The sequence below is a fragment of the Haemaphysalis longicornis genome, unplaced genomic scaffold, assembly GCF_048455015.1.
Source record: "Haemaphysalis longicornis isolate Haplotype H1 unplaced genomic scaffold, Haemaphysalis longicornis Haplotype H1 scaffold_14, whole genome shotgun sequence".
Taxonomy (NCBI): Eukaryota; Metazoa; Arthropoda; class Arachnida; order Ixodida; family Ixodidae; genus Haemaphysalis; species Haemaphysalis longicornis.
The window spans coordinates 21,747,150-21,762,881 of NW_027526245.1; the positions used below are offsets into that span (position 1 = coordinate 21,747,150).

The 15,732-nt window shown below is 46.6% G+C and overlaps 1 protein-coding gene across 7 annotated transcripts in view; it reads right to left on the reverse strand.

Annotated features, from left to right (window-relative positions):
- The window catches only part of LOC144165193 (multidrug resistance-associated protein 1-like), a 333,102-nt gene that overhangs the window by 186,117 nt on the left and 131,253 nt on the right, over nt 1–15,732 (reverse strand). For all 7 annotated transcript variants that reach the window (XM_077695311.1, XM_077695307.1, XM_077695310.1 and 4 more), the window contains one exon: nt 9,122–9,256. In XM_077695311.1, the coding sequence (XP_077551437.1) occupies nt 9,122–9,256 (135 nt within the window). The remainder of the gene's footprint in view (nt 1–9,121; nt 9,257–15,732) is intronic.

Here is a 15,732-nt window from a genome sequence, read left to right on the forward strand (position 1 = left end):
TGCGTGACCCATAAAGTAATGTTGTCTTTATACAGGAGGTGTTGAAGTCATTGGATGTTTTTCAGAGCTCGATGTATTTTCACCGTAGGTAGGGTAAATAACGTCGGCGAAATCACTGCTCCCTGAGGGATGTCTTGCAGGGGGTGTCCAACTTTGAGGGATTGGTGGTCGCCGATCTGGATGGTGTTCTGCAAGAGTTGAAGTACGTAGTTATATACGGCCGTTCCACTTTTCGTTTTGGCCACTTGCTGCAATAAAGCATCGTGGTACGCACCTACGGGGCGGAAACTTGGAGGCTCACTAAGAGGGTTCAACTTAAATTGAGAACGACTCAGCGGGCAATGGAGCGTAAAATGATAGGTGTAACATTAACGGACAAGAAGAGAGTGGAGTGGGTCAGGGAACAAACACATGTTAAGGACATATTAGTAGAGATTAAGAAGAAGAAATGGACGTGGGCAGGGCATGTAATGCGAAGGCAAGATAACCGCTGGTCATTAAGGGTAACAGAGTGGATCCCTAGAGAAGGCAAGCGTTGCAGGGGGCGGCAGAAAGTTAGATGGGCAGATGAGATTAAGAAGTTTGCGAGATAAATTGGTCACAGTTTGCACAAGAAAGTTAGATGGGCAGATGAGATTAAGAAGTTTGCGAGATAAATTGGTCACAGTTTGCACAGGACTGAGGTAATTGGAGAATAATGGGAGAGGCCTTTGCCCTGCAGTGGGAGTAGATAGGCCGATGATGATGATGATGATGATGAGCATTGTGAGAGACATTATCAAACGCTTTTTGCAAGTTCGCATTTACTATAGGTCTCAATTGTGACGCCATGGGCTCCTTTATCACTTCTTCATGTTGTGCTTGGAGGATATCTTCTTAGATAGTTTGTGTCGAAAACCTAGAAGATTGAAGGGGGTGTGCTGGTGTTCTTCAAGATGCTTTCGCAGACGTCGTAATACCATTCGTTCGAGGAGCTTACCGGCGTTGGATGTCACTGTGATGAGTATGAGATTTGGTGTTTTGATTTCTTTTCCTACTTTTGGCACAAAAATTATCTTCCCTTCCTTCCATTCAGTGGGTGGAGGGATTTTGCTGTTCCATATATTGCTAATCTCTTGAAACAGCCATGCTTGATCTTTATCGCTGAGGGTCCGGAGGCATGGGTTCGTAATTTGTTCTCGTCCTGGTGTTTTAGCTTGTTTACAGTCTTGCAGAGCGGCTTTTCGTTAACTGAGGATAAATGTCGCGTCAAGAGCTTCGTTTTCACTGCTGTTGTAGTTCTCGTAATTCAGGTTGTCGTGTTCAGGAATGTACTTTGTTTTTAGTTCTTCCAGGAGTTTCTGAGTGTGGTCGTGTTCGTTGGTTAGTTGTGCTATTTTTGTGCGTGCTGCTGTAGAGAGCCTACCCCACAGCAATGAAACGTCACAGGCATTGTTGTTCTTTGATACATCGTTTTCGCCCCTAGCAGAATAGGGAAAAAGTCGTATTTTCGATTCACAAACAAAACCAATTTCACGGTGCCGTAACCCAGCACAGCTCCTAATACAATCGAGGAAAATGGAGCTAACGTACTGGGAGGGTGCGTTGCAATTACAACTAACCAGAGGGCAGTGCACATCACCGCACAACGAACCGTGGCTATGAATAGCAAGCACATTGTAACTGTAGTGTACGTTTTATCGATACCCAAGGCGGCCCTGACGAGTCTTCGCTACTTACTGAGGAGTGAGGAAGCGAAGGTGACAGCTGGTTACCCCCCGTCGCCTGAAAAGAAGGCCATCACTGTGCACAGCGTGCCTTCCGTCATCGGGCTACCAAGAACGCAGCGTGTTTGGACGACGGCGCGTTCATTCTGATCAACGGGGAAAAATTGGCCGCGTATCTGCTCGTTTCCTTGCAAATATAGCAAAAGACGATAGTGCTTATCGACTTTTCCCACCTAAATGCCGCCCTTCGCTTTCCCGCTCACCTATCATGTCAGCGTCTGTCTGTCTGTCAACGTCACGGCCGAGAATCGGGTGGTAAATGCGCAGGCGACCTCTTGCGTCGCCCTCCTCGCAACGTAACGACGCCAAAGGTTTGCTTAAATCATTTTAAATTTACCGCGTTGCAGTGCTCCAGCACGGGTTTTTCGATGCCAACGCTGCCGTACGGCGGATACCCACGTGAATCGAGGCGCCGTACTTCAACGTTGATAAAAACACGTTGCCGTCCTCCACGTGCGTTCTAAGCATAACGTGCAGCTTATCTAGTGGAACATTTCGTAACTGTTGCTGGTTGATTTCTGCATTTGCACGTGCCACCGCTTTGAGAAGACGAATGTTCATTTTCTCGATTGTACGCTTAAAACATTCTCGCACATGTTGTTACTACTCTCGGGGGATGTTGAGAGCAATCCTGGGCCTGGTACAGTGCCTTCTGGGCCCACTGTAGATAGCATTTTTGAGATTGTACAGAGCCTCGAAGCTAAACATGAACATGTTTTACGTGAAATTAAGGAACTTAAGGACAATCAGGTAGCAATAAGTACATCTATGGAAGATATATTAAACAGAGTCACAGTCGTAGAACGCAATGCTGTTCTAAGAAAGAGCGAAGTCCATACCATTTTAGCTGAACATAATGTTCCTAGCTGTTTGGATCGTGATGTCGCGAGTCTGAAAACACAGGTTGAGGATACTAATAACAGATTGCGTAGGAATAATTTGATTATATATGGACTAACAGATTCTTTGAATGAAAGCTGGGCACAATCAGAGGTTAAAGCGCTTTGTTTCTTTGATAAGCAGCTCGGTGAACCTATTGCGCCTGACCGTATCGAACGGGCACATCCTCTTGGTATTTTCCGGGAAAATAAAAATCGACCGATAATCGTAAAATTTAGCAGTTACAAAGATAGAGAGCGTATGCTTTCTCGTGGACACAAACTGAAAAACACGAATTTTGCATTGCGCGAAGACCTTACCCCTGCTGCCAAGTTCGCACAATCCAAGCTTTTACAGTTCTCCCGCAGTTCTGGTTCGTCTTATAAACTAAGACACAATAAGCTTATTGTAAACGAAAAATACTTCATCTATGATCATAATTTGGATCTCGTGGTTCAACCAAAAAGATAGCAGAAGTGGTAACGGGCGCCTGCTCGGAACGACTCACGCCGCGCACTCTCAGTGTCACAAACGTCCGACCTCGTCATTCTGAACGCATATTGCCGCAGAATTAAAAATAAAATCGACGAATTTGCAATGCTTGTTGCAACAGCTAGTCCTCACATTATCATTGGCACAGAGTCTTGGCTTCATAGTTCCATCCGTGATTCAGAAGTTTTTCCGCCTGGCTTTGAAGTATACCGTAGCGATAGGGACACGAAGGGAGGGGGCGTTTTTGTGCTCGTTGAGACTCCAGCCTGCAATCTAGTCCCCTCACAGTATCGTTCACACACGCGGAATCGATATGGTGTAATATTCATCTAAAAAATAATGGTCAGGCAATAACAATTGGTTCCTTTTATAGTCCTCCCACATGCACCAACCCGGATGTTTTTCGGTCGTTATCGGACTTCCTGTCTACTCTAAAAAACGATTTCATACTAGGAGGCGATTCAATATGCCGCAAGTGCTATGGTTAAATAAGAAATCTGTCTTAACAGATTCGTTTGCACTTTCGTTAAGCTTTCACGAACTGGTTCTGCGCAATGACCTTTTCCAGTTTGTAAACGAACCCACTAGGAAAGGGAAAGAGCAAACTTCTGTTTTAGATTTACTATTTGCAAACAGGCAATCACTTATCAAAGATGTTAATATCATCCCATGTATCAGCGACCATGACGGCGTTCATGCCTATTTGTCCCCGCTTAACTGCAAAAGAGTGCACAGCAATCCGAGGAAGGTATTTTTCTATAACAAAGGTGATTACGCAGCTTTATCGGAAGAAATTCAGTCTTTCCCCCCAGAATTTAATGAAATGAGCCACTCAATTACTTGCAATTCATTACGGGACGCAGTGAAAATTAAATTGGAACACTTAGCTGAAAAATATGTCCCTAGTAAAGTTATCTCTCGTAAAAAAACGGGCTGATAAGCCATGGATGACTCGAGACACTTTGCTGCTAATAAAAAAAAAAAACGTCGTCTCCTGAACGCGTACAGGAAAAGTAAAAACCTAAGCATTTTAGATGCCATTAGGAAGCTTGGCAACGATATAAAGAGTCGTAACAAAGACTCCAAGGAGAAGTACTTTTGTTCTCTAGGAACGAAGCTTAAAGAAAACCCCAAGGAAATGTGGAAATTTGTTAAATCCCAGTGCAAGGAACCTACAGCGGTACCCAGCCTCCAAGTTGATGGTGAAATACTTACGGACGACTCTGAAAAAGCTACTTGTCTTAATGTAATCATTATTTCAAATCAGTTTTTGCACCCCCCTATTCAGGAAACCTCCCTCCTGTGCCTGAAACGATAGACCAACCTATGGACCCCATAATTATCACTTATAATGGTGTCCTCAATCTGCTTAAAAATGTTAAAGTTAATTCAGCTGGTGGACCGGATGGCATGCCGAATTATGTTTTGCATGCTTGTTCTGAAATCATTGCCCACTTTCTGGTTAACGTGTTCACCATAACGCTCGCTACCGGTGAAGTTCCCTGTGACTGGAAAACCGCTAATGTGGTCCCCATTCGCAAAAGCAGCTCCAAAAGCAACCCCGAAAATTACAGGCCCATTTCCTTTACAAGCGTGTGCGGAAAAATTCTTGAGCACATAATTTGTAGTGCAGTAATTAAACATATAGAAAGCAATAATTATTTTACAAATTATCTACACGGTTTCCGGGCTGGCTTTTCCTGTACGACTCAATTGGTTGAATTTAGTCATGACATTGTGTCCTCATTTGACCAAAACGAACAAATAGATTGTGTATTTTTAGATTTTAAAAAGGCCTTCGGTTATGTTCGTCACGCCTTGCTTTTACAAAACTATCTTTTCTTGGCTTCGACTGCAATTTAATGCAATGGATAAGGGTTTATTTGGAAAATCGCACGCAGAGCGTAGTTTTGCATGGGTGCCAATCTGATGCAGTGAGTCTCTCTTCCGGTGTTCCGCAGGGGCCTGTTCTGGAGCCTCTGCTTTTTCTTGTTTTTATCAACGACATTGTAGCTGATCTTAACTGCAAAGTGCGTCTGTATGCTGACGACTGTGTCATTTATCATCGGATAACTAGTTTGCATGATACATGCCATCTTCAAAACGATCTACGTTCAATTCAGCGCTGGTGTAAAAAATGGAAAATGACGTTGAATGCAATAAAATGTCAGCACATTACTTTTTCGCGCAGTCGTAAACCCATTTTGTCGAAATATGTTCTTGACAATGTGCCCCTTAACACAGTTACAGATTTTAAGTACCTTGGAATTTACTTCTGATCCACCCACTCCTGGGAAAGGCAGTTTGAACATGTTTGTTCTTCTGCCTGCCGAACGCTTAACTTTCTTCGCCGCAATTTCAGGGCTGCCCCTCCTAAACTGAAAGAACTTCTTTATTTCACCCACGTAAGGTCCAACATGGAGTATGCGTGCGCCGCTTGGGACACTAAACTTGCCGGCTTATGCGAAATGTTAAAACGTGTACAAAACCGTGCCGCCCGTTTTGTCACGGGTGATTACAATTTCCGATCCAGTGTTACATTACTTAAAAACCAGCTTAACTGGGAACCCCTCAAAGAACGCAGGCAGCATGTCAAACTTAATTTGCTTTATGGTATCTGTTTAAAAAAAACTGGCATTGATCCTGACATCTTTCTGTTTACCCCACATTTTGTATCTACACGGTGTGACCATAGTTGAAAAATTTGTGAAATACCTTGCCGCACAAATGTTTTCAAAGATTCGTTCTTTCCTCACACCATTAGTATTTTGTATTTGTGACGATGTTCAGCGATGTGTTGTAGCCGGACTGCCACATGTATATGACCACATGTTCAATTTCCCCCTGCTATAATGCCATCTTGGCGCTGCAGGAAATTCAATAAATAAAAAAATAAATAAATAAAATGGCGCCAGAAGCTATAGTGGCGCGGGCGACAGCAGGCGACGGCGGAGTGAATTTTTTCTGCAGTTTATGAAGCAATAAATTTTAAAGAAAATCAAGCGTATATAATATTGTATAAAGGAACAGTGCAAATATCCCTCCTGTTGTCCTATGTCCTATATTTGCGTAATGTCTTCTTCTTCATCAACGTTGAGAAGTATGAACATTACACCGGACTTAGACGGGTAGATTTAGTTGTGACTATATAACACTATTGCGCAGTGCTTGTATTATTTGGCCAGGTGGCTGAATCGAGTCACAGACCGACAGACATACAGACACACCCAATTTCTTCGTTTAAGTGGCCTAACAACGACTGTCGCCTTTAAAATAACTAGTGCCTTTTTTTCGTGGGCTGAGTAGCGGGTTCATAGACGCAACTGCAGGCGTACACCATTCTGCAATACTAATGAGCCCACTGCGATTGGCGTTCCTGGCTGCTCCTTGCATAACCACTTGGGAGCGTTAGTTTTATGTTCTACATGTGCGGCATCTTGCTCCCGGCTGGTGGTATGGAGGTGATCGCCAGCAGACTGTTCATGTGTGCAGGCCGGGGCGTCTCATCTGGTCTTCAGCGGTTCCCGTGGGTTTCTGCAGGGTGGCCTAAAGTGAAGGCGGGTCCCTGTGTTTTTTAGATGCGAAGCACCTCTTGCTCTGGGGGATGTCCCACGTCCGAGCCCCGTCCGCAGCGCTTCTTATGTTCTGATGATGAGTGTGGCAGGATTCCCCTAGGGATTGGCCAACCAAAGAATCCATCACGAGATAACTTCGTGTTCAACCACCGTCGTCATCTTCCCGTAGGGGAACCGCTAAAGAAGAAGAAGGAGAAGAAGACAAAGCTGCGAAGAGGAGGGCGTGTACGTTGCTCTCAGCCGGTGCACCAACGTCAACAACCTTTACCTCACCAACGCTGACGGAGACTACCGATTCTACCACAGAGACGACAACATCGACAAGAACATGATTCTTGGCGAGGCGGTGGTTCTCGGCGCCTCGAGAAAACCACCGCCTACTCACCGTAACACAACAGTACTTGCGTGCCTTTGCCACCGGTGTGGACCCGGACGTGGAATTCCCTCCGGCGCTACTAAACACCAGATCCCTCAATATAACGGCAACACAATAGAACCGCACGGAACCCCCATGATGCTTCGCATCCTCATCAGGGTTCCCCACGGGAAGATGGTGTAATTTGCGTGTGCGTGTGTGTTAACGCTGATAACCATCCCGTTTTACCTTGAGCGCTGAGCGTGCATGGTTGAGACAAGTTTTTCGTGCGTCTGGGGCTTAGACCCTCTTTATGATTACTAAGCTTTAACTGAGTTGTCACGTTTCGGTGCTTGTAAACACATGCTGGCCTTGCAAGTATCCGATATCACGTAATGTGCATAGTTCTTTGACAAAACTATCAAATATTTGTACCAGTCCGGTACCATGAACTCTGATGATGCGTTTATCGAGATTTAATAGTTCAAGTTATGCAATGGACTTCTATCATGTTTGTGTTGGACGGAAAGAACTGCGGCGTAGATTTTGAGAGCACAGTATAGGTCGTATTCACTGGCGTGGTGCGCATTCCGGCAACACGTGTGTCTTCTTAGCAACGGGAACCCGCAGGCTCCGCCATGGCGGCACACGCATGAAGGCGTCCCACCGAGTTCAAAAGGATTACCTCGACGTCAAGTACTGTTTACACAGCGTCTTACAGCCTGCGAGTTGCAAGATACGAGTGAAGTCGTAGGCACAGACCGGCTGATTGCCGTCTGCCGTGCTTTGGCATCAGCCCCAGATTGCTCATCTGAAAGCGAACGCCTTCCCTTCAGACCGCTTGCCGATAGATGCCGCACTATCCCAGCTAACAATGCGCGCCGTGCTACGCTGCTGTGGCACCTCAATAGGCGACCGCAAGAACACTCAAAATTTCTTCGGAGGCCTATGTCTTTTGTACTGAACAGCTCTGTCATGTGCAAGGTGCGGGCGCACATGGAACCGTGTCCGTATTCGCAGGCAACTGCCCTGCAGCGTAGGCATTTCGTGCGTTATGCCGTTTCCTTTTCAAACCGCCGCTCTATTATCCAGTGGTGATCATAGCTTCATACTAATATATACTAGAGGGAAATCTGGCGCTGCAATCGCAAGCCGATGTGGGTGGCGCCATTGCAGCTAGCGACGTTCCTCGCCTACTTGGCTTAGCTAGCCATATGGCTTCTTTTTCGTCTCGAAGCCAGCTAGGTAATATTTTTTTCTTCTGCATCGTTCATAAAGCCTCTAAATATTTACTGACAAGTAAATATTTCTGAAAGTTCAATTTTGTAATAGTGAAACAAATTTAAACAATCTTTTAGATTAATATTGTCCCTTTTTTGCAGCCAGAGGCAACTTTTCAGCCTTTTCAGAAGCCATGCCAAGGAAACGTGGAACGTGCCTGGCCAGTGCATGACGGAACGCTCGCTGAAGCGCGGCTCCCGTAGACAGTGGCACCAGATTTCCCTCTAGTGTATACTAGTATGAAGCTATGGTGGTGATGCAGGCCAAGTAGCGCATCACCACGCAATGTCACTGCTGTCTGGCTGTCAACGTCACGGCCGAGAATCGGGTGGTAACGGCACAGTCGACCGAAGCCGGGGTCCTTTTTTTCTGCGAAATGTGAATGCATGCGCAGACACACTGGGCACTTTCATGGCGATTTTCAATGTTTCTAAGAGATGAAATCACCCGCTAAACTTTTATGTTAATACCATCTATAGAAGAGAGTAGCTTGGACGTCATCGTCTTTGCGTTTTTCACGTTACATATTAACTGCCCTAGTAGTTAGGAGCGTCAGCCTTTCAAAGCTATATTCGAATAAGCTATTGCGATGCACAGATTAATACGAGCAAAGCTTCCTGGTTCAGTTGTTAACTCCCTACTGACCCGAATAGGGAGGCAATGTATTTAAAACCGGTGATGATTTTTCTTAGTATAGTATGAACAATTAAAAACAACAGGGCAGCATGGTGCAATGGCAAATAAGGATATATTTAACAAATAAAACACCTTACCACATCAAAGGCACCCGGATGATGAGGTTGGCATAGTAGGTGAAGTTTGAGACAACTGACCCCACGACGTCACTCCATATCACACGAAGAAAGCACACAGAAAAACGACGGGGACCTAATGTACGAGACGGCTTCCTGTAATAAATAAAGGCAGACTGGAAATGTGAGCATGGTTATTACTGTGTTTGGCATTATTCACTGAACAAGACGAAATTGCTTTCGGAGCTTGGGCTGACAAAAACAGGACTTCGTTGTAGAACTCAGCGAAAAGAAGTTGCGTCATCACACAAAGGCATCCTGCAATCCCGCACGCGCAGCCATACAGACATTTAAGTAACTTCACATTGACGTAACAAGACAGGATGAACGTCTACATGTTTCAGTCATCACGACATTTTTTGTTTTCATTGTTTTCATTCCTTCAGCTTCTAAACTTGAATGTGCGTATTATCATCACCTGACAGGGTTTCTTCTCGTAAAACTCGCATGATTTCCTGGGAAGCATTTGTTTTCAACTTGCCATACGAACGATCGCAGTAAATTAAGGGCTGTTGTAGTGTACATTTTCCGGTCATTAATTTATGTCTGACGAAAAGATACGTACATCTACAACCTCCATAAAATTGTAATCGGTAAGGAGGACATTTGAACCCATTCTCTCTTACCGCCAATGCTAATGAACAGTTTGAGTCAATACGGAATAGCTTGGCTGGCGACATCATACCTACAAAAAATGGGCTAATAGTTACAATACTCCCTCATACAAAATTTGGCGCAACGCGGACTGTAGTCTTGTGTGCCACGGAGTATAGCTGCTGGTTTGGCGGTGCGCACCTGTGGATCTTGGCGTCGGCGGCTCTGAGCCTCCGCTCGGGCTAGAATTCCTGTATATGGCGTAGCGCAAGAGTTTCGCGTCTGACTGCAACATGCCGCGGATTCCATTTCGACAGGAAAGCCCGCTTTTAGTGCTGCGAGAAAAATTCCGTATTCAGTCAGTTCTGCTCCACTGACAATCGGCGATTGCGGAAGCGGAAGTAGCGGGGGCCGCTCATCTGATAAGCAGCGGATTATCGTGCGCCAGTTTTTGTTCACGCCGCTCCTCGCAACTCCTCCCCACTGCTGCCGATGGCACGGCGTCCCCGCGGAAGCTAGTACATGCGAGACGGATGGCTTTCCCGCACGACCTGGAACTCAAGATGGCGGATAGACGCGCAACTCTGCTCCCCTAGGGGAGCTATATACAGGAACTTTAGCTCGGGCTGCTCGTTTAGCAGCAGCGGCTGACTAAAGCTCTTCCTTCGTGATTAGGAGAAGACAGCGCGGTTTACACACGGACACAGGGAAGAGTACTTGGCACACACGAGCGCTGAACCAACAGTTTTAATGAAAAAAAGACACACCTATATATAAGCGCAGTAGTCACGCTTATCTGGGTTTTTATACATGGCGCATGCGCAGAAAGTCCAATTCTTTTGTAGTAAGGGCTAGTGACGGTGACCTAACGCATGCTTGCCCAAGCCTGTGGATTAATTCAGCTTCAATAATCTCCCGTGTGATACGGTCTGAGCATTTCTTTACGACAGCAGTTATATCAAGCAACGGCACACATCCGCACATGTGGCAGGTGGCAGTGCTGCGCTAAATATCCATCGATCACTTTCTTTTTCTTTTCGAGTGCGTTGTTTACTTTATTTGCATGTTCCCTTAACCTGTCGTTCAGACATCTTCCGGTTTGCCCTACGTAAAATCTGTTGCAGCGGAGTGGAATTTTATAAACGACCCCTTCCACGCATTCAACATATGCCTTCCAGTGCTTCGTGTTGCAGTGCCTTCCCCGCACGGCCTCTGGGTCGCTCAATCTGCACAGCTTCAACAGATTGTTTGGGGCGGAAAAAACGGCCTTCACATTTGAGCGCTGGGCCATTTTCCTCCAGTTATAGGAAAGTTGGTGCATGTAGGGGATCACCGCAACTTTCTGCCTACCCTCCATAGGAACAGCACGAGACTGAGTTTTCCCACGCAGTCCTCCGAGTAACCCCTCTGCAACGGAGGTGAGCACCGGCGCCGGGTAGCCAGCGCTCTGCTGGCGTTCCACCTGGCCGTAGAAGCTGGCGGCAGTAAGGTGCGGACATGACTTTTCAAGGGCATTCTTGAAGCACAGAGTGACTATTCCCCTTTTCACAATCTTCGAATGGGCGGAGTTGTATGGTAGAAGGGGTTTCTTGGCTCGCGGTTCATAGCACCAGCAGACACCATCATTGCCAAATGTAATCCTGATATCTAAAAATCGCAATTGCCCCCCCACCGGAAGCTCGTACGTCAGGTCAAGTGGATGCAAGCCCTCTCGAAACACAGTCAGGAGATTCGCACACTCGCGTTCCAGGGCATAAGGCTCACATTTAACGACAATTAGAAATCATCCACGTATCGAAACACCCGCACGGCATTGTTTGCCTATAGTCCTGCCGAGAAGTTTCTGTCACAAGACGCTAAAAATAAATCGCTTAACACAGGAGCTATGCAAGACCGTATGCACACTCCTTGCTTTTGGAGATGAGGCACTCCCTCGAACTGCACATACGTAGACTTCCGGTAAATGGACAGCAGTTCTAAAAAACCATCAACCGGGACACAATACGCATTCTGGAAGGCAACGGGACCAAATCTGTCAATGCTTTCTTTTACGCAGTGGAGTAAGGCGTCATGGGGTAAGAAATAAAATAAATCTTTGATGTCAGCAGAGAAGGCCTGATATGAACCTTTGTCACAGATTGCGTTAATAAACTCTAAAAGATCGTCCGAGTTTCGTACTATGAAAGGGTCGTCAAGGGCTAAACGATTAGGATTAGTTTGTAAAAACATCCGCCACACGTGCGGATGTGTGCCGTTCCTTGATAGAACTGCTGTCGTAAAGATAATGCTCAGACCGTATCACACGGGAGATTTTTGAAGCTGAATTAATCCACAGGCTTGGGCAAGTATGCGTTAGTTCACCGTCACTAACACTTACTACAAAAGAATTGGGGTTTCTGCGCATGCGCTTTGTATAAAAACCCAGATAAGCGTCTCAATGGGGCACGTCTCAACGTCCCTTGGGGCACGTCTCAACACGCCCCAAGGACACGAAAGCCCCGCGTCCGCAGCTAAGTCCTCCTCTCTCTCCTCTCTCGGATTCAGCATGCGCCGCTTTTACCAACTGCTCACGAACTCTGGAAAGAGTGTTGTGTGTGTCTGTGACGTTCGTGGCGTCTGCACAATCTAGAGGGAATGCTGCTTTAACCGTTAGCGCTTTGGGTATAAATAGACCTCGCCCAAGCGCTATAGTTTCATTCCTGTTTGAGCAGTGAAACATTGCTGTCACTCTGCTCGGGTCCTGTACTGTTACCTCGCCCGTCGGGGCCTTGTGCTTTGGCTTCGGATCACTTCTCGCTATGAAGTAAACAGTTACGTTAGCCTACGGCTTCTGGACTTCTTCACGGCTGAAACAGTGGCTGGCCGCTCGTTTCGCACCACGCTACCAACCAGTGTTGCGGAATGGGCGTCCTCATTCCATTCCAATTCCATTCTGGGGAATGACAATTTGCCTAAATTCCATTCCTTTCAATTCCTCGGAATGCCAAAACGTCCCCCATTCCCACTCCTGGAAGTGCCGGGCAGTTAAATTCTATTCCTCTAATTCCTCAACATATGAAAGGCACGTTGGTAGTTTTATCGGGTTATTATAAAGGTACCAATCAACCCACTATTAAGCTGATGTTATACAAGCGTTAAGATGCTAAAATACGCAAAACACGTCACCAAGGTCAAAGGATGGTGGCTTCGTGGCATATCTCGTGCGTTGCAATTACCCGACTAATTACCACAGGGGCAGTTCTCCCGGTAGTTATTATAGTATTTGCATGGTCAGCATGTTTTTTACGAGTTGTGGTGTTTTACTAGTGTTTAAGCGTGAATGTTTTAATGTTAACGTACCCACCGCGGTGGCTCAGTGGCTAAGGCGTTGCGCTGCTAAGCACGAGGTCGCGGGTTCGATTCCCGGCCGCGGCGTCCGATTTTCTGATGGAAGCGAAAAGTAAAAACGCCCGTCTGTACGAGATTTCGGCGCACGTTAAAGATCCCCAGGTGGTCAAAATTAATCCGGAGCACTTCTACTACGGCACGCCTCATCGCCTGCGTTACGGCGGCGCGTTAAACCCAACAATCAATCAATTTAATGTTAACGTGGCGGCATGTTCTATTTTGTGCTGACAAAAGTACGGTTGAAGAAGGCATTATATTCCTTTTAAGCAGTTTACACGCGTATGGAGCGGTCGTCAGTATGGTTAGAAGTATAATTTTGTTAACGGTGAACAGAACTTCCGGCTTTGGTGGTATTAGCTGGAACAGTTCAATGCTCGAGAATCTTGTCCTGCCTTTGCACCATATACGGATCAGGGGCAGTACAGGTCGTCAGCACTGACGCTTGTAAAGCGCGCCTTGCAAACGCGGATGGGATGAGAATTTTCTGTTTGCGTGTGCGCAGGTATGCAATGTCTCCCTTGCCGAAAATCTTAGTTACGTGCGTCAGGCATACTCCACTGCGCACGATGGAAAGTTCAGGCTATGCATAGAGTATTTGCGAGTCGCGACCTTTGTATGGCTGTCTCGATTGGAACCAATGCGCAGGGATAATTTCCTTTTCTCCAGTTACGGTATACTGGGATAGTGCATTTGTTTGGGTACTAATTTGCGTCTTGGTTTTTTTTTTACAAATTGTCAGATAGTTTACACTTTTACACCACGCAACCTTCGGCTCTGGCTAACTAAAGGACTTAAAAAATGCGTTGCGGCCTTCGACTAAGCAAAAACATGTACTGAGACCTGTATGACTAATTTGAGGAGTTGCATGCAGTGGAGTAGCAATGTACGTTTCTCGAAGTGTCCTCTTGTCTGGGCGATCAATATAAAGAAAAGATGTAAACAAAATGATCACGATATTATTACAAAGACACGTTCCTGAATTGGCCAGTCTAGTGCTGTGGAAATCGCTACGCTAGAAAAAGTGCTTAGTTGTCCTGGGATTTTTATATGCTTCAATAAGGGTCGCGAGCTGCAGTGCAGTTTCATTCATTAAAAACACGAAGTGTAAATGACGGCTGCTTTAACGGCCAGTTATAAAAACAAAAAATTAACACAAAGAAACAGTTGCCGTCTCCCTATGCGTAGCGCTTGACAAATACGAGCTGCTCCAAAGACCTGTTTGACAGCCGGGTTCACTTCGCTAGTATGATCAGCGATGTCGTGAAAAACACGCTTTCCACGTCAGCTGACGTGGCATTCACAGTTTCACAGTGAACACTGCCCTTGCCAGTCGGGAAAGCAAGTGCAAACGGCTAGCGTTCGCTTTCCGGTAGGTCAGGGGCTTAACCGTGTCTGCAGAAGTTCCCTCTGAAAGTTACAGGGAGACTTCCCTCGCAAGGGTTCCAGGCATATTATCTAAGCGGGTGCTTTCATTCTGCCTGATGTTTCTAAACATCACTCGGCTTTGCACCGCTTCACAGTCTACATTCGAGACGGTGCTGGTGCTGTCCTGCCCTAACAAAGAGGCCCCCTCCCCAGAAAAGCAGAACTATTTTCTCGGCTGTTGCTGCTGATCACCAAGAAGACTTAAACCGTGGGTCTAGGAGAGCACCCTTGAAAAACTGAGTCAGTCCACGTGCTTGCAAACCGCTTCTCGAGGCTACGCTGTAGGCCTCTAGCCGCCTCTTTGCAAAGAAGTGTTCTTTTGCTTAGATGGGGTAGTACACCTGGAGAACCAGAAAAAAATGCAAGCGAGAGTGGGAAAGTAGGGGGAATTGTTTGGAAAAGAATATAAATACGAGTTTAAAAACCCTAGACTGGAAAGTGAGACAGGGACGTAGCCCAACAAAGTTCTTTGAAGACGGGCCACAAAGGACCAGCGCCCACACGTTTTCACTGTTTCGACCGGCATGGACACCCTCCAAGGAAACAACTCACCCGTGACCAACTTTTCAAAGAGGCATCTCGTTCCAGGTAATCCCGTACTGGGGAAGGTGGTAGCACCGACCTTCTCGTTCTTGGAAATGTCGTCTCGAAGTTTCGTCCTCGAATCGCCGCGTCGGAGCTGGGAGGCGCAGCTGTGGCCGCAGTTCCTATATATTAGGCTCTCCTGGTTCGGCTGAATTCCCGAACCAATATTTTAGGCCTTCGTCGACGCTGCTTCGGGCAAAGGCGTCCGAGTGTCTCAACAGAAGGGGTAGTATTGCAAAAGTTCTTGGGGAAAAAGGGGGAGCGCGAGGTGAGATGTCGCGTAAGCTGATATGCGAAAGCTTGCGACGAACACAAGCATCGCGCCAGCGTCTCGCTGACGGCGCGGTGTGATGCCAGTCGCCAAAGGTTTCGGAAGCAAAAAAAAGAAAAGTGAACGGTGGGGAGACAGCTCGCAGCCGGGGCGAAGGTGCCGCCGAGGTAAGCAATCACAGGGCGCTGTTGGTGGGATAGGGGGGAGAATACCGCCACCGTGGTTCCCCACGACGGACACCAACGTCTTAGAGACGCGGTTATTACGCGGAGAATCGCGACGATCATCGTAGCAGCGCTGTTACAATGTA